At 44.0% G+C, this 22,528-nt stretch overlaps 1 protein-coding gene across 3 annotated transcripts in view; it reads right to left on the reverse strand.

Moving 5' to 3' along the window:
* Positions 1 to 22,528, reverse strand: part of CCN4 (cellular communication network factor 4) — a 51,850-nt gene that overhangs the window by 16,239 nt on the left and 13,083 nt on the right. Inside the window, exon 1 of one of the 3 annotated variants that reach the window (XM_030509324.1) lies at positions 18,381 to 18,682. The exons of the other annotated variants lie outside the window; for them this stretch is intronic. Within the exon in view, the coding sequence (XP_030365184.1) occupies positions 18,381 to 18,428 (48 nt within the window). The 5' untranslated portion in view covers positions 18,429 to 18,682. Of the gene's footprint in view, positions 1 to 18,380; positions 18,683 to 22,528 lie in introns of those variants that run through there. 3 annotated transcript variants of the gene reach the window in all.

The raw sequence follows: 22,528 nt of genomic DNA on the forward strand, positions 1-22,528 counted from the left end.
ACATGGCATGTATGGATTCATCCAAAAATCCATAACTGCTATTTATTATAGTGTTATATCATTGCATCAAAGCCACCTCAAGACTCCCAACGAAAGATGAGCAGTAAGACTGCAATGGGACATCTCTGTAGTTAAGCAAAAAACAGATGGAGCCTACAACTTGTCTGAATAAACAGCAGCATTTCCAGATAAAGACTTCCATCATGAAGGGATACTTTTGCACTAAGCATGGCACATCTTGGTAAAGGTAGCTTATAGTATTTTATGAAATCTGTTAGATAAAGAATACAGATGGAAGACTTATAAGCAACATCCTTAGGGCCAACAGAGGGTGTCAGACTTTTGCACACTCTAGGAGGACCTGAAACTAATTGAGTCAGATTACAGAACATTAGGAAGAAATACCAACTCTTTATTAGCTGCTACATACTTTGCTCTCCTAAATGTTAGATATCAATCCCAGGCATAGTAGAACTTCACCTTTTAGATGCCACATCCCTGGAGACATTCAAGGCTGGATGTGGTTCTGAGCAAATTGATCTAGTTGAACATGTCCCTGCTCATTGCAGGGGGGTTGGATTAGACAGCCTTTAAAGGTCCCTTCCAACCCAAACTTCTATGATTCTATGTCCCATCTAAAACAGTATCTGTTATCTTACCCTTTGCCAGACAAAATCATGGCAAAAGTCTCTTGTAGCATAGGACGTGTTAGGTCAGTTTGTGCAGAGAGATCAGAAAAGCATCATTTGCACATTTGAAGCAAAGACATTGACATCAATACCTATCACAGCTTGGTCATCTCATCATCTGGGTATAGCCTGGCCATACTTGTGTGAAGAAAGAGGATTTTCTCTACAGAATCATGGAGTCTAAATGTGCAACCAGAGTTTGACTAGCGCCTGAGGCTGTTTCTAGAAAACCAAGGCAGGAAACCACTGAAACCCAGAGTGGGAGAGGGGTATCATCAGGTTGGATCTTACACTGAGCAGTGGAAAAGAGTAATACTGCAATTCTAAATGCCAGCAATGCCAAACCCCACCATGTTATTACTATGTTGTGCTTGCCTTGGTCTGGCTTGTTGGCTTGTGCCTTGGTGTCCAACACTCTGCATAGCCCAGCTTGGCTCTACTGAACTTCTGGCTGCATCTTCTCTTTCACTTCCCACTACAGAGACAGTCTGAGGGCATGAGGATGTGAAGCAAACAAATGTGACCCTGTCTGTCTTTCTCTGGGGCTGAGACTCCCAGCTCCAGTACCAGCCAAGTACCACAGCAGAGGTGCAGTATATAGAGTTCACAAATGATGAGAGGACATTAGAGGAGATCTTTTTGTTCAAAAGTGGAGGAAGTATTACCAGGAAAGTGGGAAGAGGAAGAACCTGCAGGATTCATCTAAAGATAAAATCTCCTTTGACCAAGATCAAGTCCCATTTAAACCAGACAGAATGGGAACAAGAGATTAAGTGAATGAGAGATGCAGAACCTCCCCCACAGCCTCCAGAAACCCACTGACCCTTGTTCAACACATAGAATAATATTGCTGTACTTGGAGGCCTTGTGATACTTTCACATCTGTATTGTGAAAAATTCAGCTGATAGCACCATCATGAGATCCCTTGAGAGTAAACAGATTAACTTCTAAGGATCATGGGCCAATACTTATTGCACTTCCCATAACCAGAAACATCTGTTCAGGAGTCTACTAAATCATTGGTGCTCACTACATGTAGGTAGAAGGAGTACGTGATGACCCAGACAGTGGAAAACAAGTTCCTCTGATTGGTACAGATGTTATCAATAACATTATGGCAAATACAGAGAGTTTAGTTTTCTTTTACAAGGCTGCAGCAGTAAAAAGGAACCTTTACCTCTGTATATGATAATCAGATCATTTTCTAAAAGCTCTGGGGATTATTAGGTGAGTGGATTTAACTACACTAATTTGGACAGACTGAAGAGATGGCAAGAGCTGCACCCTCTTCATCAGCGACTATGCGCAGAGTACAAAGTCTGCCAGGAGAAATCTCATGGGGGTAAAGGAAGCATTCACGGTGTCAAAAACTTACTCAGCTAGGAACAGTATTATTTAAATTAAGGAAGGGAAACACAAGTTGAAGGCTACACATACAGGTAGTAAGAGATTGGACTGATGTTCTGAACAAGCACCAGGCATCTGGAAATCTCTGAAAACAGGACTGCAGGGGTGCTAATATATGCGGTAAGTGAATGAGGGCTGTTCTCATACTGAAGGTGCAGAGGCAAAAGACACTCACATAGTCAAGGAGACAAACCACAAAACTCCCTGTAAGTTAAAGTTATATAGTTAAAGTTATATGAAATGGTTAAGGCAGGATGAGGCGTGAACCTCATGAACATGAAATAACCAGAGTGCCCATGTTGTCACAAAGAAGAAAAGGGAACATTCTACATCAAACTTTACGGGCATCTCATCACATCGACAGTGGGACAGAAACAGCTCCACGGTCTATGCTACTTTGAATGGTTAAGTTTTGTGTCTTCACTATTGTGTAAGTTCCTTCTGCCTCTTTCAAAATGCCAGACAGTATTCCCATTACATTTGTATGAGTGCTATAAACTGATTCACACAAATAGACATGTATCCAAATAATCTTCTTCAGGTTCAGGGATCTGAAGAAATCTATTAAATGATGCACAGCACAGAGCAGATGCTGTTTTAAATCACTTCCTCAAGGAATTGAAGTATTACATTCCCTGGGGACACATTATCTTCCTGAACTGTTCTCCTCCTGAAGCTGATATCAAGCTTTTAGCCATATCACAGGGTACCAATGTCAAAAAACTGCCTCTTAAAATCCTCCCAGCAGATTTAATTATACATTTTGTCACTGTGTTTTAGAATGTGCCAGAAAGAATCTCAAAAAGGAAATCTAAAGTCCTTTGCAACAGTGATATGTTGTGTAAAAAGAGGACAAGCAGCAGAATGCTAAGCACACACTTCAGAGCTTTTTATTTCTGACTCAAAAGCAAAAATCCACAGAACAAGAACACACACACAAACAAAAAAAGACTAAAGACTTTTACACAAAACCAGTAAATTCAATAGAAATGTTGCTGCAATCTCTGGATGAATTCAAATGTACAGAATATGGCTGGAAGGGAATCTGCACCCATGCACACCAGGTAGTCAGTAAACCAGAAACATGGTGACCCATAAGCTAGTGAAATGAATTGCTGTATAAGCTCATATTCGAAGCTGAAGCTAGATCAGCACAAATAATCTTGCTGAATTTATGGTGAGATCATTTAGCAAGAGCGTGGTGATTAGCTAGAGGCCTCCTTATGCCCAGCTTTGCTGACCTTATCTGCCCCAAATCTCTGGAACAAGCCGAGCCTAACTGAAGGATTTTACTAGTTCAACATGTGGAGCTGAGACACTACTTGCCAAAACATGTATACAAAGACCCTTCACACAGATGGTATTGGAGATCTTAAGGTCTAAAGCTATGAAGGTGGAAGAAACCAGTAAACAAATCTGGAATCTGTTAACTTTTCTAGATGATGGTCAAGACCCTGAAGTAGATTGGAGTACAGGTTTTGTATGCAGAAAGAAGGAGACTCAATGTACTCCTCATCAGATGTACCAGATCCAGGACACTCCTGTGCTGAGATATCTTATGATCTGTTACAAGAGACAAGCCTGGCCAAATAGTTTATAGCCTCTCAAAAGGAGGATGGTGGAATGAAGCATCTTCTTTCTTTGGCAGCTGGGAAACTGAGATCTAGTGATATTCTCACCTGGTTCCTCAGCTTAATCTCAGTAAGGTGTACAATGCCACACAGTACCTGAACCTAGGGCATATGCAAAAGGACATCAGAAGTCCATGAACTGAATGTCATCAAGCATGAAACTAATCCCTTACAGCTGGCACCAACCTGAGATAAAGGAGTTCTTCATAAGAGTCTCTAACCTATCTGCAGATCACGTTAGAGATCAACACCATCAGTGCTTTTAGTCAAATGGAAAAATAATACAGCAATTCCAAAGAGAGCATCTAATAAAACATGGAAAAGCATGAAGTATTTTTACATTATTATTAATTTTTGGAATGCTGTCATTAACTTCACCTGAGCTACATTCCCAACCAAGCAACAAACCAACCGCTTCGTTCTTAAAGAAGAAAACAAAATGCTGCTTTCAAGTCCATCAGGAGGGCAAAGTTTTAGGTATACAACCATTTGAGGGTCAATTAATCTCATTAAAGGCAGAAAAAACCCTTTTCTTCTCAGTTAATGTAGAAGCTACTCAGCTCTTACACAACCGAGATGGTTTCTGATCAGCTTTCCCCCAGAAAAGACAAGCAAGAAAAAAGCCCTCTCACAAGACCTATCCACTTTTGTTTATCTAGGAATAAAGCTGGATAAAGGAAGAGAGTGGGAGGAAATCAGTTTTGATCGGGACCTGGAGGTTCCAATGCAGTAAGAAATAGTTACAAATAAGAATACTAAACGGAGCCAATGTAAGCAGCTTGTTTTTAATGGCAGTTGCTTAAGAGAAGGGAAGTTGCTTTCTAATGTAGACCACACAGCCACATGGCTTTTGAACATGGATGCATCTTGTTCACTTCTCACAGTCACAGCAAAGGAGAAATGGCAGCCAGAACAGTGTGATTAAAATATGAATGCCTTAAAAGAATATTGATGCTAATGAAAGTCAGATGATTTGCACAATAAAGTTAATTTAGAGCTAGTCAACAAATACAAACCACTGACAATCAAATGCATATGCACAATGGCTCCAAAAATGCCCCTGAGCAAATCACCAGTCTAGTGTTGTAACAGATTGCAGATTTGGTTATAAGCAGCTACCACATTTGCAAGACACTCAGTAGATCAGTGTTATCTTCTGAATGAAGATTTTGTGCTGGTATGAGGTGCTGAAAGACCGTTGGCATGTAATTTACCTCAAGCTGAATCCGGTAGACACTTTCTTATACATAGAAATTCTGTTTACAGAATTTTGGTACATGGGTCTTCTGCTGATGCCTTTGCCAGGGAATTTATTGATTACATTTTAATCACTATGAATTAAACTTAGAAGGTATAATGACTTTCTCCTCCATGAACACACACCAGGAAGCAGGGCTTGCAAAGGAATGAAGTGTTTTCACCAGAAGCAAGAGGAAATCCTGTTCTTTTTCAATTGTGTTAAACCACAACAGGATGTGAAATGTGTGGGGATGTGCAAAATAAGAAAAAAAAGAAGAAGGGAAGGAAAAAAAAAAGGCTTCTCTGGGCAGAGACAAGAGAAATATTCTTTAAGGGGAGAAAACGGTGATGCTAAAGCAACAGAACTGCAAGATATGAAGGGCTAAACTGTCTGTTTACTGAGCCATCCAGTAGGAAACACACAGCTGTATCAACAGGAAAGTAGAATCTGGAGTCAGAAGTGCATTTATAAACTTGTCCTTTTCTTCCTCTAATCTACCAAGGAGATTAACAGTCGAGATTAACAGTCTTTCTTCAAAAGAGAAAGGCCTCGACTGTGCAAGCTCTGCAGCAACGAAGTGCAGAGAGGGAAGAGAGAAAGCTCCAGTGTGCTGGCATCTATCAGCAATAGCACCCACTTTCCAGGCTATCACAAAGAAATAAAGCCTATTCAAGGTTCAAGGAAATCACACAGTGGGAATTTACTGGCTTGAGGATGACTGCCAGGTCCTAAGGTCAAGCTGAGCCAGGAGCAGCCAAATCACTATGGACCAGACCTCCCACGGCTGTCCATCTCTCAACATACACCCCCATATTTCGCCTGGTCTCCAGGATACTTTTCTCCTCTCTCCCCAACTCTCCTTGGCTGAATAACCCTATGAAGTTTTACTTTTGATTTCCTATTTCTTCAGCCAAGCTCACAGCCTCAGAGGAGTGCCCATGTCTCATGGGTTTGTATTTGGATTCAGACACAGAGTAGAGAAAAAATAGAGATATGAGAACACTGATGTGAATCTGGTCCCAGGTTACTGACCCTACACAGAGATCCCATTAGCTTTTCAAGAAAACAGTTGAATTCAGCATTTTTTCTGTAACACACAAGGGCTTCCCCCCTGTTTCAGTTATAGAAACTATCTATCAATGTACTGTGTAAGCCTGGGACAATGTCAAAACACAGAAACACAAGCCAGAAAACCTTTTACAAAGGGACTGATGCAAAATGAGAAGGAACAACTTTTTCTTCAAATACACTCATTTTGTATGCCAACAGCTAATAATATCAAGCCTCCTGCAGACTGCACTGTAGTTGAGGGGAGTTTAAGGCTGACCTTTGGGGAGCAGAGCCTCACACCACATATTCACATAGCCTACAAGAACTAACTCCACAAACCAGAAGAGAACAGAGAGTGCCTGCTTCTTTAGTGGCTTCTCAGAAGAGGATACCTGTGTTTTACCTTCACACCGATACGTTTTTGTCTTATTTTTCATCTTTAAGTGTGATTTAGATCTGTAACATGAGGGCTTTTCAAGTTTTACCCAATTCAATGTAAATGCTGATCTATCATTTCATGCAGTAGATCTTAATAACATCAGATAATCCACAGAGGTAGCAGTTGGTAAAAAGTGAGTGAAAACTGTATGGAGTGTACCTCACTTAAACTTTATTAACATTAAAAGGAAGTAAGATAATGACAAAATATTAAGATATCAAAAAATACAAAAGAACACTGGGGCTTTCCATAGGCAGAGGCTGAAAAGCCAGGGCAGCAGGCACATTTGTAACATTAAGATCATTCAGAATGCCTACTATTCAAATATCTCATATAGATTTATTTGATGCTAGTGAGAAGGGAATGCAAGAATGGTTTCGTTCCAAAACAGCGCTTGTTCAGCACAGAACTGGGGGTCCTGAGGAAGTTCCCATCCACGTTGAGATCATCTCTGCAGCTCTGAATTGAAGTTTCTTTCTAATAGTTGGGCTACTTGATAGTTTCTTTAGAGAAAACCTTGAATTCAGATTCAAAATATTCATCTTGATGTTCTCTCACAGTCGTCAAGTTTCCTAACCTTGTCATGGACAATTTCTCTACATCTGGATTTCCATGGAGCACCACATTTATAGACCTGCCATGGGAAGGCTCCTTCTCTTGGCTGCTCACTCATGGCTAGGAACATAATACTTTCCTGTTCTGAAAATCAGCAGGGCTTGGCCCAGAATATTTGGCTTGCAAGACTTGGATAAAGTTGGTTAACTCGTGTAAGTTCACATGGCCATTGCATTGCAACAGAGTTTTACAGCACGCATTTGCTCTGGAGCCCTCTATCAAGAGGAAGTGGCCTGAGGCTGTGGGTGCACAGACACCTGGGCCACTAGTCTAGATTTAAGCATGTGGTCAGCCCCATGCTGTAGCCCCGGGAAGCAGTGTGTCCTAGATGCTGACGTGATACCCGCGTGATATTCTCTCACCCACATTTTGGCTGCCCATAGCAGTAGCTGAGCAGAGCATCAAGGATGAAGGGCTGGCAGAATTGCACAGAGAGAGCCAAGGGGAGCTTGGGGAGATCACCCATATAAGCCTCTCATGTGCGGCTTGAGAGGTGGGCTGATCCAAAACAACTTTTCTAAGGGGCATTTGCTTTTTTAGCAAGCACAGTCAGCAGAGTGATGGCTGCAGACAGCATCTTGTCCCATGTGCTATGAAGAAGGAGGAGGAGGTGGTGGTGAGTCCCTGAACAGCGGGAACAGGCTGTTCCTGGGAAGTTGGCACAGAAACAGCACAAAGAGCAAACTCAGGCGATGGGAAGGAGGGGGCTCAGAAGAGGTTGGAGCCATCTCTCCAGCCAAGCTGGGCTTTGTACTACAAACATTATTCCAGGCATGCTTGAAGCTCAGAAAGCCCCCAGAAGCACCTGTACCTTCCCTCCCACCTCCAACAAAAGCTGACACATTGCAAGTGGGGAAGGAAGGAAAAACAGAGAGGCCTGTAGATTTGCTCTTGACTTTACAAGATGTTGGGGACAAAACCATTGCTTTCAAACTAAATACAGTGGAAACTACAAGCAAGGAAATGAGAACACCTCCATATTCATGAATAAAAAAAAGAAAAGGAGTGAAGTTATTAGTATAGGAAAATTATATATTGTGCTGGAGAATTAATCCTCCTGACCCTGAAGTCAGTGGAAACAGAACTGAAATTCAGGGCTTTGGTAAAAAAGATGCCAGAGAAAGAACCTAAAATAATTAGTGCAAGCAGTAAATGTGAAAGCTGATATACTCAGAGGTATCAGCTCTCCCGATGGGAATGCACACACGGCATTTCACAAGCAAGCAGAGCATGTCACGTTCTGTTCCTAGGAGTGTTTGCTCATGGTGGAAAGCAGCACTTTTCGTGAGGATGAAATTACTGAATAACCCTATTTCAGTTTGGGGCCCAAGAGATGAAGTGACTGTCCCAAAGGCAGACAGGATGTCTGTGGCAGAGCCAAAAATAGCACTTAGATTTCTTGTTCCTACACTGTAACCATACCGTGATCCCTCCTCCTACACACAGCTAATAAACTAAGTTGTTTAGTTCTTACTGGACGCAAAATTCCACTAAGCTGACTCTCAGATGCTGTCTGTTCAGCAAAGTCAGTTGCTTTGTGTTTTAACTTTCAACCATCACACGCACCTGACTCTTGCAAAAGGGCAAGACTCCTTCACCTCTCCAATACCTTCAAAGACATCAAATCAGTGGTGATCAGCAGTTTATAACTTGATGCATCTGTGCAAAGTGATGAGATGGGTCCTTCACACATTATGCATTCTTGCTTGCATGCAGCTATGATACCAGCTGGGGCCCAGGTCTAAACCAACCAGGTGACAAGATCTCCGTTTCTGATCCAGACACCACAAATGGCATCGAATAAAACAAACGAACCAACCAAAACCCCTTCCTCAGGTCAGGTATTGCTGCAGATCCACCACAACCCACTGACATGGGGAGTTCCACATCTGGGCACTGAAGCACTTTAGCAGGTCACAAGGAGAAAGTTGCTTAGACTTCATATCCATCGTGCCTCCCAAAAACCCCACCATACAAACACCACCACTTCCCCACCCTAAACAGCCCCCAAGCTGGAAAGTGGCAACTTTGCAGCCCTTAAACAGTTAACACTGCTGCTCTCATACATAGAGGAGGACACCAGCTATGTGTTTTGTCTCCAGGATGATAAAGATGAATTTCTAATTATACGGGTACCATCAATTTTGCTTGTCTCCGAATAGCTGGTGCGGGCTGCCTGTAACCCATAGCAAGCCAAGCGGGAGCAAACCAGGCGCAGGTTTGGTCTCCCAAGTGCCCAACACGCGAGGGCAGTGTTGATGCACGAATGACAAGGCTGTGGTGGTGCTCCCCAGCAGCCCTGCATAGCACCCTACTTCTTCCGAGCATCCCCCTGGGGCAAGGCTGATCCACAGACACGATTTGTGCCAGAAAAAACACATTTGGGAAGCGTCTGGGGAGGGAGGTGTTAAGCCAAAATATTTATATCCACACTGATCCTGCCGTAGAGGGAGTTTTATCAGCAAGATTCCCTGTATGTTACAGGGTGAACAATAAAATGAGGATCAACACCTTCATGGTCATATAGCCACGTGGGAATGAGAGAAATGTGATTCTTTAATTATTCCTCTATAAAACGGTACAATCATAGAGGATGCAGAGTTTGTGAAGGGTTCTCAACTGTATTCCCATAATATCCATTTACTCCTCTAATCCAATAGTCCAGCCTCCCAGATGATATTCTAGAAAGCATTTTAATATAGCTGGGAGTGGGGGGACACAGTCAAAACTATGACACAAACATCTCCTCAAGCACAAACAGACAGCCTATATGCAACGTATGGAAACAAACTACAAAAAAAAGGGGGGGAGAGCATACACATATATGTATTATATATATGTATATGTAAAACACACAAAATTAAGTGTATCATCTAAAAGAAGCAGAAGCGTCATATCTGAGCCTGAAACCAGGCACGTGATGCATTGTTCCACCATGGACTCAGGAGCTCACCCACATCTGGACAGCTTTGATGGCCAAGGAATTCACCAGCCTGCATGAGCATGATCACACCACTTCTTTGGGGAACCCCAGAGAGGAAGCTTGGTACAGGTTTTGATATAAAATCTTCAAAGATAAGTCAAATGACCTTCAGAAATAGACCATCTCCTCGACGTCAGCTTGAAGCTTCTCTGACCAATTTGACAGGCCCATGGAGGGCCATGCCTCATAGAAATGTGCAATTAAATGTAATATTAAAAATGTACACCTGGCACTCTAGTAAAACAGTGAAAATTAATAGTGAATGATCTCCATAAATGAACTGCAGTGCTAAAGAGCAGGGATGTCATTTTATATTTAACTACAGTAATGACAATACATAGGGTCAAATGTGAAAGAAAAACTCACAGAAGGAAGCCGACTGAATTTGCCCTCGTTCTCTCACATCAATGTATATCAGCCCACACACAGACGCTGTGGGTATGACCTAGTGCTCCAAGACCAAGATCCAGTAGGAAACATTGCCAGCAGTGCTTATAAATAAATCACCTGCTGAATGGCCAAACTACTTAATGGAACATGGATATTTTCCTAATTTTCCGCCTTTTTTTTCTTTCTCATAAAAGTGTAACCAGAGTTTTATAGCGTAATCCACTTGCAGATTCATAGCACTGGCTGCAGCTTCTGTGGTTTGGTCCTTCCTTGCTAAACAGCTAAAATGACCCAGCTGTTACTCCAAACCCAGGGAACTGGTAGCCTGCAGGCAGCCAAGTACATGTGCCAGCCACTTGGAGGAGCACTTAATTCCCCCATATGGATTTCAATCTCTCTGCCTTCTTACCATCTCAGATACAGCAAGTTCCTTTTGTCAAAGCCGATATAAGCTGGTGATAAGTGTGAGCTATAGCCTGCTTGGTCATCAGACACATCCAAATATATTGGTGGGCTTAAAAAAACAGAAAGGAGACTTACAAATCCAAAAATATAATATTCCTTTCACAGGCCAAGCATAAGTATATGGAGATGTGGAAACTTCAGCAAGAGAAAGAAACAATCCCCCACTCATCTTGCTGTCTCTTGTTACTAACAAAGCTCCAGTAACAAAACACCAAAAAAGAAATCAGGATGGTAGTCTGGGAAGCTGGTAGAGCATGGATGGGAATAAAAAATGTTAAACCCCTCAGAAATTAAAGCTTGAGTTGCATTCATAAATTCTAGCAAGGGGAAAGTGCAACTGCTAAAAATTTGCTACCCTCTAAGACAAAAAGTAAATATAAAATAAAATAATAAACAAACAAACAGAGTATCCAGAGCAATTCTGGTCAAAGTTGGAAATTCTTTGTGGTTTGCACTGTTCCTGTTGGCACGTAGCAAGTTTTAGTTTAGGTGTTGTACAGAACGACAAAGTTGCTTGGTACTACTGCCTTTACTGTGTTTTTTCCATTATATACGGATGCTACATATAATATTTCCATGTTTCTAAATCTAATGTCGCTACTAACTCAGTCAAGCTAGACAGTTGCAAGCTGGAGATGTAATGATAAAACCAGTGCTTCATATCCACCTGGAAGCCTTTCACTGGAGATTACTTCAGTAGGAAGGGAAAGGACAGGTTTACCTTAAGCTAAGTAGAAGCAGTTAGTTTCAGCTCTAAGAAAAAGGTGTAAAAGCAGCCAAAGCATTACAGGTATTGTGAGTTCTGTTCATCTGAGTGCCAGTGAAGTGCTGGACCAAGTGATCTTGCCATGCTGCCCCATCACCAAGCACAAGGTGCTTTTTCTTCTAACTCGTTCCCAATCTGCAAGGCAAGCTCTTAGGAGAAGGTCCTCTCACAAGGCTGGAATTGCTTCATAGTAGCAAAGACCTAACTGTGCACATGTCCAGCAACATCGGGATCCAAATGACTCACAACTCTCCACGGATGAGGCATGACCCCACAATTATTTCTGCAAATACCTCTCAGGTTTCCCTTTGGGCTCATTGCTTGCCATCCTGGAGTTCATGAAACTTGGCCTTCCAGCTTGCTCATCTCTCATTTGCTTTATAGGTTAAGCAGAATGACAGACCCAGACTAATAAAACAGAAGAACAACGTGGGAGCTGTTGGGAAGGAGAAGAGGAACACAGAGATGACCACACAGTCCTGGAATGCATTACCAACCCAAGTGTTAGAAAATCTTTATTCAGGTTCTGCTGCAAAGCTTAGATTAAGTGTTATCTTCTTCCACAGCTGTTTCAGCCTAAAGGCTCTCCTTTCCTTCCCCATTCACAAGAAGAATTGCTTGTAGAGCAGAGCCAGCTCTTGGCACCCCAGAGGTAAAAATGCCTTTTCTCCCTTCTGCTTTCCTACACCTAGCCCAGATGCAAGGATGCAAGTCAAAGCCCAGCAGCAGTCTATTAGAAGGCATAATGCATTAAGAGGACTCCAGAAGCTTCACCCAGGGCACCAGAATAAGCAGCAGATAAAAGGGAAACACATAAGGTTTCAGTATGAATGCAATAAATAACAGAGGGACCAACGGGCTGGGAGACCATCAGGGTGCAGGAGAACAAAGTGATCCTCACCCAGAGCTGGGAATCCCAGAGCAGCACTGGAGAACATCTGCGCAGAGCTGTCAACCTGCAGCAATGGGAGGCTGAAGGTAACTCCTCTCAGGATTCAGCAAACCCTGGGTGGGACAAAACTTGGAAAGGGGAGTGATGGGGAAATTGTGTGCTGTAATCCCAGTGCAAGAAACTGGGTCTGGATTCTTAGTGGACATCAGAACACAGAAAAAGAACAAATGGGTAGACTTTGCTTAGGCCCATCACTGCCAAGGTGACAGCTCTCAGTCAAAGTTTCTCTAATAGAAACAGAAAATTCTGCTTTTAACATAAGGACCCTGAGAATGAGGATGGTTGAGATATAAGAAAGCAAAGGAGGGAATCAAGGGGAATGTTAATACAGGGTGCCGACCTGCACCTCCGGGTGACAAATTTGAAAGGCTGAGGAAACCTTACCCTGCTTTCTAGTCCACAACATGAGACACTGTCAGGTTTGATACTCACATGTATCTTCAGCTGAAGCTGTGGACGTTCAGCTTTTGCCAGGCCACAGCTGCCAATGTCCACATACATAATACTACAGCTTCATTTCCACTTGTGCGTGAGAGCCAGAGCTGTCCAGACAGGAATGCTCAAGACCCCTCTGGGACACTGAGGCCATCCAAAAAGAGCAGTTCTCAGTAAGCTGAGCACTGGCAAGATGCTAAAGCAACTCTTAATAGGTCAACATGAGAGCCTAAGGCTTCTGAAGAAAGAAGTCCCATGTGGCTGTGGAAAACTTCTGATCTTTCTGACCACTGCCTTTCCATGGCACCTGGGGAAGGCAGAAGATGGAACCATAGAATCGCAGAATGGGTTGAATTGGAAAGGATCTTAAGATCATCCCATTCCAACCCCCTGCCATGGGCAGGGACGCCTCATGCTAGACCATGTCACCCAAGGCTCTGTCCAACCTGGCCTTGGACACTGCCAGGGATGGAGCATTTACCACTTCTTTGGGCAACCTATTCCAGTGCCTCACCACCCTCACAGTAAAGAACTTCTTCCTTACACCCAACCTGAACTTCCCCGTTTTAGTTTAAACCCATTACTCCTTGTCCTATCACTACACTGACAAACCTTTCTACAGACAGACACCCTGTAGCATCATGTTAATCTCATCTTTTTGCTAAAACCCACAGCTATCATTTTGAAGTAATGCCCTTCCCTGGAGAAGTCCCACTAACAAGGTACTCACACTGCAATAGGACTGCTGCATTGTGAAATGGGGACAGGACCTGCACAGGGGACACAAACAGGCAGTACCACAAATGTGAGGAGATGAGGAAGCTGGTTCCTGTCCCCAGCTCTGTCTTGGTTAATGTTGGCAAAGAAGCTATTGCACACTGGCAGCTGATGGCAAATACAGACACTGATAGGAGAAGGTGTGAAGAAGCTACTCTCAGCAAAAACTCTGTGTATGTTTGTGTATTTAGGAGTCACCTTCGCAAGAGACAGACTTGGGTCTGAAGCTCTGATCCATGTGAAGCACATTTCGTGCTACCTTCAGGGCGTTGCCTTGGCAATGATTTCATTCTGCAAGTGGATTTGTGAGGGGGGGCTGACAAATGAAAGATCAGCTTTGAGAAAACCCCATATACGATGCAGCCATACACATGGGGATCATGTCTACCAGTTTTAAGCCAGAAGACACTTGTTTGCATATCTGAATCTTCAGGTGCTATAACCAGACCAATTTTAATTGACATCCTACAATGGAAGTGTAGGATAGGAGCCTTTCTAAAGAGATGTGTATCAAGCCAGATAACCAGATGCTGTCTAGGTGCGGCGGTTGGAGGGACAAGGCAGATGAACTTTGAACCTATATTGCCTAAGATTGTCTATGTATCATCATCCATGTTGCAAGACTGCAGCCTTCTTTAAGAAGCACTCAATAGATAAACCTCAGCTCACCTCCCCTGGAGAGCCGCGGGATTTTTGCAGTCAAGAATAAAGGTGTCTGGAAGCTTTAGCATTAGGCTACACATAAGCTGCCAGCAAAGAAAATAGATAAATTAATAAATCAATCAGTCGCTTTTTCCTTTTTTGTTGGGTCTTTTGGTTCACATTTGGTCAGAATGTGGTTTCGCCTGGAAGAGCCCAAAGAAATGTAATCATTTTTTCCTGCCACCAAATCCAAATATTTTACAAATGAAATTCTTGGCCTCATATCTGTGCCAATAAATCTTATAAAAAGGAGAAGGAAAAACCGCACGTTATGGTTCTTAAACCACTTTCCACACAGCCCGAGGCAGCCCTGAACTTGGGTCATCGTCAGTGACTACCGAGTGAAATCAATGCTCAGAAAGGAGATGGTGCCTATATAAAATCATCTTTGAACATCTTTCTCCTCCCTGCCACCCACTAAAGTCAAAAGCCTCGTGTTTGTATGCCGTGACTGCCATCACATCAAATGGAAGTGTCAATACCTGCTAGTTGATGTGATGAAGAGCAACACTATTCTGTGCTATTTGTCCTGCTACTTACCAGCACCACTAAAGTCTGCAGGTTTGCATTTACCTCCTTTTCTTTGTTTTGGATTTCTAATCCACACACTACCCATGCCTTCACTTTGAATGTCTGAGAAACCTCCAACGTTGTTCTTCCTACATAATCTCCTTTTCTCATTTTCTACAAAGTGCAGAATTGCTTTTCTAGTCATCACCCTGGTTTGGGACATTTCAACCTGCCTGAACAAGGGGTCTCCTATCTGCTGAGCCATCAGGACTGGAGGGTGAAGATCCTGGCTCTGATTCCTCAATGTGCAGCACTGAAAGGGGCCAACGCATCCAGCCTTGCTGCAGAAATGACTCAGGCACTGAGGAATCTCAGGCTAGTTGACAGGACTTGGGCTCCCATGGTCTCTGCCCTTATATCTGCGAAAAAAACATTTTTTAAGAGATGTTGAAAACTTGTGCCTGAAATCCCAGCTATGCTCAGCTATTTTTCTCTTCCCAAGCCCACCGCCTGTGCAGTTATGCCCTACGAAGAAATCTTGTTGATAAAACTGTTTAAGAACTCAGTACTGAGGAACAGGGGACACTCCCACAGAACTTGGTAAGTTACCTTCTGAAATGCCCTTTGGGACATGCCTGACCTTCACATGTTAACTCCTCTGCCTTTCTCCTGGGAACAAACATATACATTCCAATCATATTCCAGATAGTCAACCCTCCTCTTTCCCAGTGGAGCATCTTTTTCTGTCCATGTTTCTTCATATGTGTGAAGACTGACAAGATCCCAGGGAGATTTCAGGGCTTTTTGCCTGTGCACAGCAACCTGCCTGATGCTACCACTCCATGGAAGTCTATGAAGTGATGGAAAGATCTTTATTACAGTTGTGATGATGCCACCAAAGATGCAACACAACAGTGAGGTGGGGCAGTGTCAGAGCTTTACCAGCACTCATCTGTGACTTAGACAAGATATCTCTCATGAGCAGGGTGGACATGACAGCTAAATATTCACAATATCCCACTTCAATCGCAATATCCCTTGCTCCTTCAGACATCAAACCCTTAAGCAGACCAAACTAAGCCTGCTCTTCTCCCAAAAGTCCTATAAGTATTAGATGGACTAATACCAGCTCCCAGTTGATCTCCCCAGTCCATCTCATTGATCCATGCTATACACACTCTTCGTCACTGTTTCCCTACTCTTTCATGTATGCCAGACATAAATCTGCCCTTCATGAGCCAACCAACCCCCTATCACAGTCTAGTTCACGGCTGGAGAAAACCCACAGAAAGCCAGTTCATTACTGGGGAGAAATTGCCCCTACTCAATGGTTTCTAAGCACAACCTTCTAAGGTCCAATTCAGTGTATGTGCTCAGTGCCCCTGGGATGCTCTGGACAGACACAACTTCACCTGCTCCATTCAATTGAGAGCTTGAACTGAAACAGTAGAGATCCAGGACTCTTTTTAAGCTATTTCTGATATTGTTTTGAACTCTTTTTTAGATACTCTTTAGACCAAACATGCTGCCAGCAATATTTGGATTGCACTCACATGTGTCTGTGTGTATGCCACAACATGTCCTTTTACAAACATCTTTAGTACCAACCGAACCCAGGACAGCCACTGTAAAATTCACAAGGCTCACACTGATCTGCTCTAGTAACACTATTCTCCCTCTGTGTGACTTTTTACTTGCTCAACAGAAACCAGCTGAGCCGAGAATCAACTTACCTCAGAGAGCACAAGAGGTGTATTTTGTTCGTTTGTTGTCAGGTTTGCGTTTTGTGTTGTATTTTGTTTGCTCGAAGAGGCACTGTTATCAGTCCATCTCAGCACTCACGCGGGACTTATCACTTTGCCATCTGCTTTCACACAGGTGTGTCTGGTGCACCACACCACGCGTGCTGTTTTCTGGCTTTAAAGCCTCGCTTTATCTCACAACACAGAAGCCAACCCCTGATGCCAGCAGCCCTACAAAGCAACCTCCCCCCCCACCAATGCAAAGCGGGTGATGTTACCCCCTTTTAGCAGAAGCGATGCTCAGACACGGCTTCACGTGTCTGTGGCTCAGAGACTGCCCCGACCTCCAGCTGGGTGGCTCAAATGGGTCCCTTTGGATCCACTTCTCTTTCAGGGGCCCCAGGGCTCCCCAAGTGGAGTACAGCATTGCGTCCGAGCATGGGGATGAGGATGGGGATGTGGATGAGGATCAGGAACACTGCAGGTTCCTGCGTGGCTGCTCGGTCGCAACAGGCTCTCGGCACTCACTGCCTCTCTATCGTGCCAGTCCTGGTCACGACAGCTCCCAGTTTCTCTCCCCCGGGGATTTTACACAAGCGGCAGTCAGGCACCGGGACAAGGCAATCAAAACGTGAACACCTTCCTGAAATGGGCGGCTTTCCCGTACAGGTTTTTCCAAAGAGGAGGCCAAGGGAAGCGGCTGCTGCCTGCGTGGACCGGGGATCGGGAGACGGGGAAACACCGCTCCTCCTGCGCCGGCAGCGGCACACCTGCGGCTCCGCCCGGCCCCGGCTCCGCTCCCGCTCCAGGTCCCTGCTGCGGCTCCGACTCCTGCCCCAGCCCCGCGGAGAGACCTGTCCGGGACCGCTCCGGCCCCGACCCCTTCGGGCACCGCCGCCCGTCGGGACCTGCCCCATCCCCTACGACCCCCTCCCCTGACAGCCTCACCCCGGCTGCTACTTGCAGGGACGGGAGAGCTTTTGCTCCTTGTTTAGCTTCACAGCACAAATAGTAGCGATAAAAAGAGTAGAAATGAAAGAATAAAACACTAAACAAACCAACCCCCCCACACTACAGTTTTCTGTGCAGATCCACCTGGATGCTGAGCAGAGATGGACTCAATACAGAGACACTCCTGCACCCTTCTCTTTCCTTATTCCTTTCCTTTTCCTTATTCCTTTCCCTTTTACTTATTCCTTTCCCTTTTCTTTATTCTTTTTCCTATTCCTTTCCCTTTTACTTATTCCTTTCCATTTTCTTTATTCTTTTTCCTATTCCTTTCCCTTTTACTTATTTCTTTCCCTTTTTTTCCTTATTCCTTTCCCTTTTCCTTATCCATTTCCCTATTCTTTTCCCTACTCCTTTCTTTTTTCCTTTCCTTTCCTTTCCTTTCCTTTCCTTTCCTTTCCTTTCCTTTCCTTTCCTTTCCTTTCCTGCTCATCTTTCTCTCCCCACTCCCACATCTCCCACCTCCTTTTCAATGCCCACCTTCCCACATGCACCACGCTCAGCTCTCCCAGCCCACCTTGCATTAAACCCAAGTTTGTTTGCAGAAGACGAGTCCCTCCTGCAGTTTCCAAACTCACCTGCAAAATGCTGCTTGTTGCTAGAATCCAGGGCAAAAGCCACCTCATTCCTGGAAGCCGGGATTAAATACATTGATTGAACCCAGCTTTAGAGCCGTTTTGAACGAAAACACCACTTTGGGGAATGCAGAGCAATCCTGAACTGACAACCCAAGCTTAAGCACTCTGCCTTTTTCTCTTGGCTCTTTGGGGATTTTATTAAAGACAGATCTGACGTCAGGGTGAAGGACAAGCCCTGCATTTTTCCTCTGGAGAAACTTTTCCTGCCTTCACTTCTTCATTTTTGTGTGTGGTGTTGTCCCACCTCCTGCATTTCAGTCTATCGCCGTTAGCCAAAAGGCTCTTAAAGGGAAAGCTGCAGCGCCGTGCTCCAACACGCTGTGATTTTAGCATAGCGCTGAAGCGCTCAGAGCTTATCCCTCACGTTGCTCATGGCACTCAGACTCTTGCATACAAATACATACAAGATCATTGATGTATTTAATCTTTTAAAAAGAGTGGCTTCATTTGAAGTGTGGAAGGACATTTGTCCTGCAAGTGTGCCTCGTGGGATGTAGTATGTTGGCTCCCTTGGGATCCCCATCTTTAGAGAGAAATCCACATGGGAAAGGGAAGGAAGGGTGTACTGTCCCCTGCCATGCTGCACATCCCTTCCCTGATTTTGGTGGAGTGTACCAGAGTATGCACCAGCTCCTGGGCCCAGTCACATTTATTTATACGTTGTAAATATATAGAAATATATACATTTCTATCTATTTCTATTTCTATTTCTGCCCAGCAGTGGCCATAACAAATATTACCTGGGTACATGGTATTGCAAACCCCAACCTGAACAGAGCTAAATTCTCTGATCAGCTGTATCCCTGTTAATGAGTACTTCAATTTTAGCTGGGTAATCTCTGATGTGGTTTTCTCCTTTTACCTAGGCACAGACATAGTATTTTCCCTCACCCTGCTAAATTTGAATTTGGGAGAATTTAAAGTCTCTTTCATCCTTAAACTGAAATAGAATAATATAAAGAAAATAAGTGCTTGAAAAGGGAAGGAAAACCATTTACAGGTCTTAAACCCAAGAAAAACATGGGCTAAAAGAGGTGTCAAGGTGAGTTTAAATGTAAGCAAACCCTCCTGGGCAGCAGTGGGTGGGTGAACACTCTGATGGCCAAACTAGAACTGAGATGGTGCCTTAACCTCTGCTCAGCCTTGGCTACCTCCTGTAGCTCCAGTGTGCCAGGTTAGCTTGGGTGAGCTCCCCTGCCTCCAGGAGCACCCCCAGCCTTCCAGGGGAGCTGCACTGTGATGGGGTTTGCTCTGGGACCTGGCACTACTGAAGGCTCAAGGCTGTGGCTGATGGCGGGCGCGTTACAGCAAGGAAGATGTACTCCAGTAACACCTATTCTCACAGTGACTTTCATCTCTCGTGTGGTGAGAAATGAGCAGTTTAATGGTTTCACACCAGACGGACCAGGGAGCTCTAAAAGGACCAGTTTTCGTGTGTGACAGTCTGGACACCCAGCTGCCCTGGGAAAGAGCTTGGCTGCAAACTGGAAGAAGTGCCACCTTCGGTCTTCCTCCTCCAGCACCTTCCCCTCTATTACAGCCCTTTCCCAAGACATTCCACCATGAAGAAGGTTGGTGATTGTATTTTCTGTCAGGTTCCTCCAGGGCTGTTTCTGTTCTCCTTCCTCTCCTCTCTTTCCTCACTTTCTCCTCTGTTAATTCATTCCACCTCTCTGTATTTCAGTATTTCTTTCACCCCTCTGTCACTAGCACACATCCTTCCACATACACCAGCAATACTCAGTGACAGGGACTCTCTTTCTACTGAGGAATCTTGAAAGAAGCCTGCTACCTTCGTGTCACCTGAGTGATGTTCATCTGCACGTGGATACCACTCAGTGCCCGACTGAGGTCTAAATCCCTAAATTATTTGTGAAGTGGAAAGAGCAGTATGAGAGCACAACTCCTCTGACCAAGTTGAGATGGCCTCTTAAAAAAGAGGTGAAACTAGATGGATTAACCTAGGTTAATAGCCTCAGATGTAAAGCAGGTGGATAATACCTCGTACAAGTCGTGCTTGCTGGCTTGGAGCTGAAGGGGCCATGCTATCAGGCCTAGCAAAGGTAGCTTTGCAAACACAAGAGGAACAAGAGTTCAAAGCTCCTGAGCCATCAGACTCCAAAATGAAGGGAGTCACTTTACAACTGACACCAGAAATGGCAGTGTGCTGGTTTGTTTGGTTTTTTTTTTCCCACAAAACAGATGGTTATCTCACTCATTTTTTGACTATTTCTCCTGCATAGTTCATCCCCCTCAGTGAATTCCTTAGTAAATGCTGTGGTCAAGTGTGTCAGCAAGGGTGGTGTCTTTGAGATGTGGACATCTGGCTGCTTGTAGCTCCACAGCTCATCTCATGTCGGTCGTGGGGGTTTGTCATGTAGTGATCATAAACCAGACCCTCTGTCTTAGTTTGAATGAGACAAGGATAAAGGGGTGGGTCTGAAGCTCCAGGGCAGGGATGCTGAGACATCCAGCTGCCTCAGCAGCCTCTCTGATGGCGATTCCTGTGTGGATATGGTATGTCAGTACACATGTGTGACTTAGTTTTAAATGACAGGGACATTTAGGCTCTTGTTTAACACAGTGATGGCAGCAGCCCACACCTGAGGATTGTCTCTAAGGATGACAGTCCTAAAAGAGATCATTGCAATCCTGTATCATCCTGGTTTAATCCTGAGGAATTTTGTACTGACCCCAATTAATAGAGTCTCTAAAGGCACTTGTCTGTCTAGTTCAAAGACTTAAATTCAATTTAAGACCTTCAAATGATGGAAAATCCACTTCATGTTTTGTTGAGTACAGTTACATTCACTATTAAAAGTTTGTGCTGTATTTTCAGTCTGAGTATTTTCTGCCAATGTCTGCTTGGCTGATGAGAATTCAGTACCTTCTTCCAACATATAAACATTCCAGGGTTCAGTAAATCACTGCTGACTCTTCTCTTCAATAAAACAAGGAAGCCACATTGCTTTTAAGTCTCCATGTAACTGGTTTTCTGGATCTTGAAGCAATTTTATGGTTTTATGACTTTTGTCTCTTTACCTTTCACTTTCCATGGACATTATGTCTGCAAATGCAACTATCCATCACTCTGCAGTCACGCCATCCACAGTGAACTGGAAACAGGTAGCATGCCACAGTGCAAACTAGCTCTGATTCTGTTAGCCTAACACTGTAATATCACTCTTTCCTCAATATGTCCCTTAGGCTTCTTGGCCACATAAACAGGTTTCTCAGTTTGACTCCATTTTACAGTCTTTTTAGACTAAATAAACTGGGAAATGGATTGATTTATTTCATGCTGTTTGATGTGCCTGACACTTTTACTGAATGCTGTAGCTGGCCAAAGAACACAGCGACTACTAAGAACAGAAAGAAATTTCAGGGAGGAGGGATGCTGCTCTTGCTTGAAAACGTGTGGCAGGAATAGCTCCTTGTCTGTAGTGGATTTACCCTGTAATAAGTGAGATCAGAGTCTGCCTACAGGTCCAAGGGAAAAAAGAGCACCTTGGAATTTCCTGATTCATAAAGGTAAAGGCTTAGTCAGGAGTCTGGCTTTTAAACAAACCAAACAAATAGCTGCATTAGTTTTCTATCAGAGTGCCCCTTTTTCTGCCTTTCTACATGCCAGGGTGACGGAGAAGACACCCCTTCCACCCCTTCTCCTTCAGTTTTGGAGAAGACACCCCTTCCATGCAGGATTTTCCTGATGAGCAGCAGGAACCCTGCTGGGTCTGCAATAAGCAGGAAGGCTAAGGAACCTCACCCGCTTTGGGAGTCACATACTGGAATGGGAAGGGGGAGTCAGACCACACCGTCTATTATTGTTGTCATTATTACTACTTAGGTGCTGGGAAGGAGAGTTACATCAGCCTGACGCTTTGAAATATCAAAGAAGCTTTAGAAACAAGAGTATGAAAATATCTGGTTTAGCTGCATCTTGATAACATCAAGCATCTGAGCACTCAGTCATCCCCGCTTCAACACAGGTGAATATCTCATTTCCACTGTGTTACTGGCCTTTGCGGATGAGACTTGACGCCACAGAGTGCATAAAGCTGCAATACAGAAAGAGGACACACTCTTTT

This window comes from Strigops habroptila, chromosome 1, assembly GCF_004027225.2.
Source record: "Strigops habroptila isolate Jane chromosome 1, bStrHab1.2.pri, whole genome shotgun sequence".
In the NCBI taxonomy this organism is placed as follows: Eukaryota; Metazoa; Chordata; class Aves; order Psittaciformes; family Psittacidae; genus Strigops; species Strigops habroptila.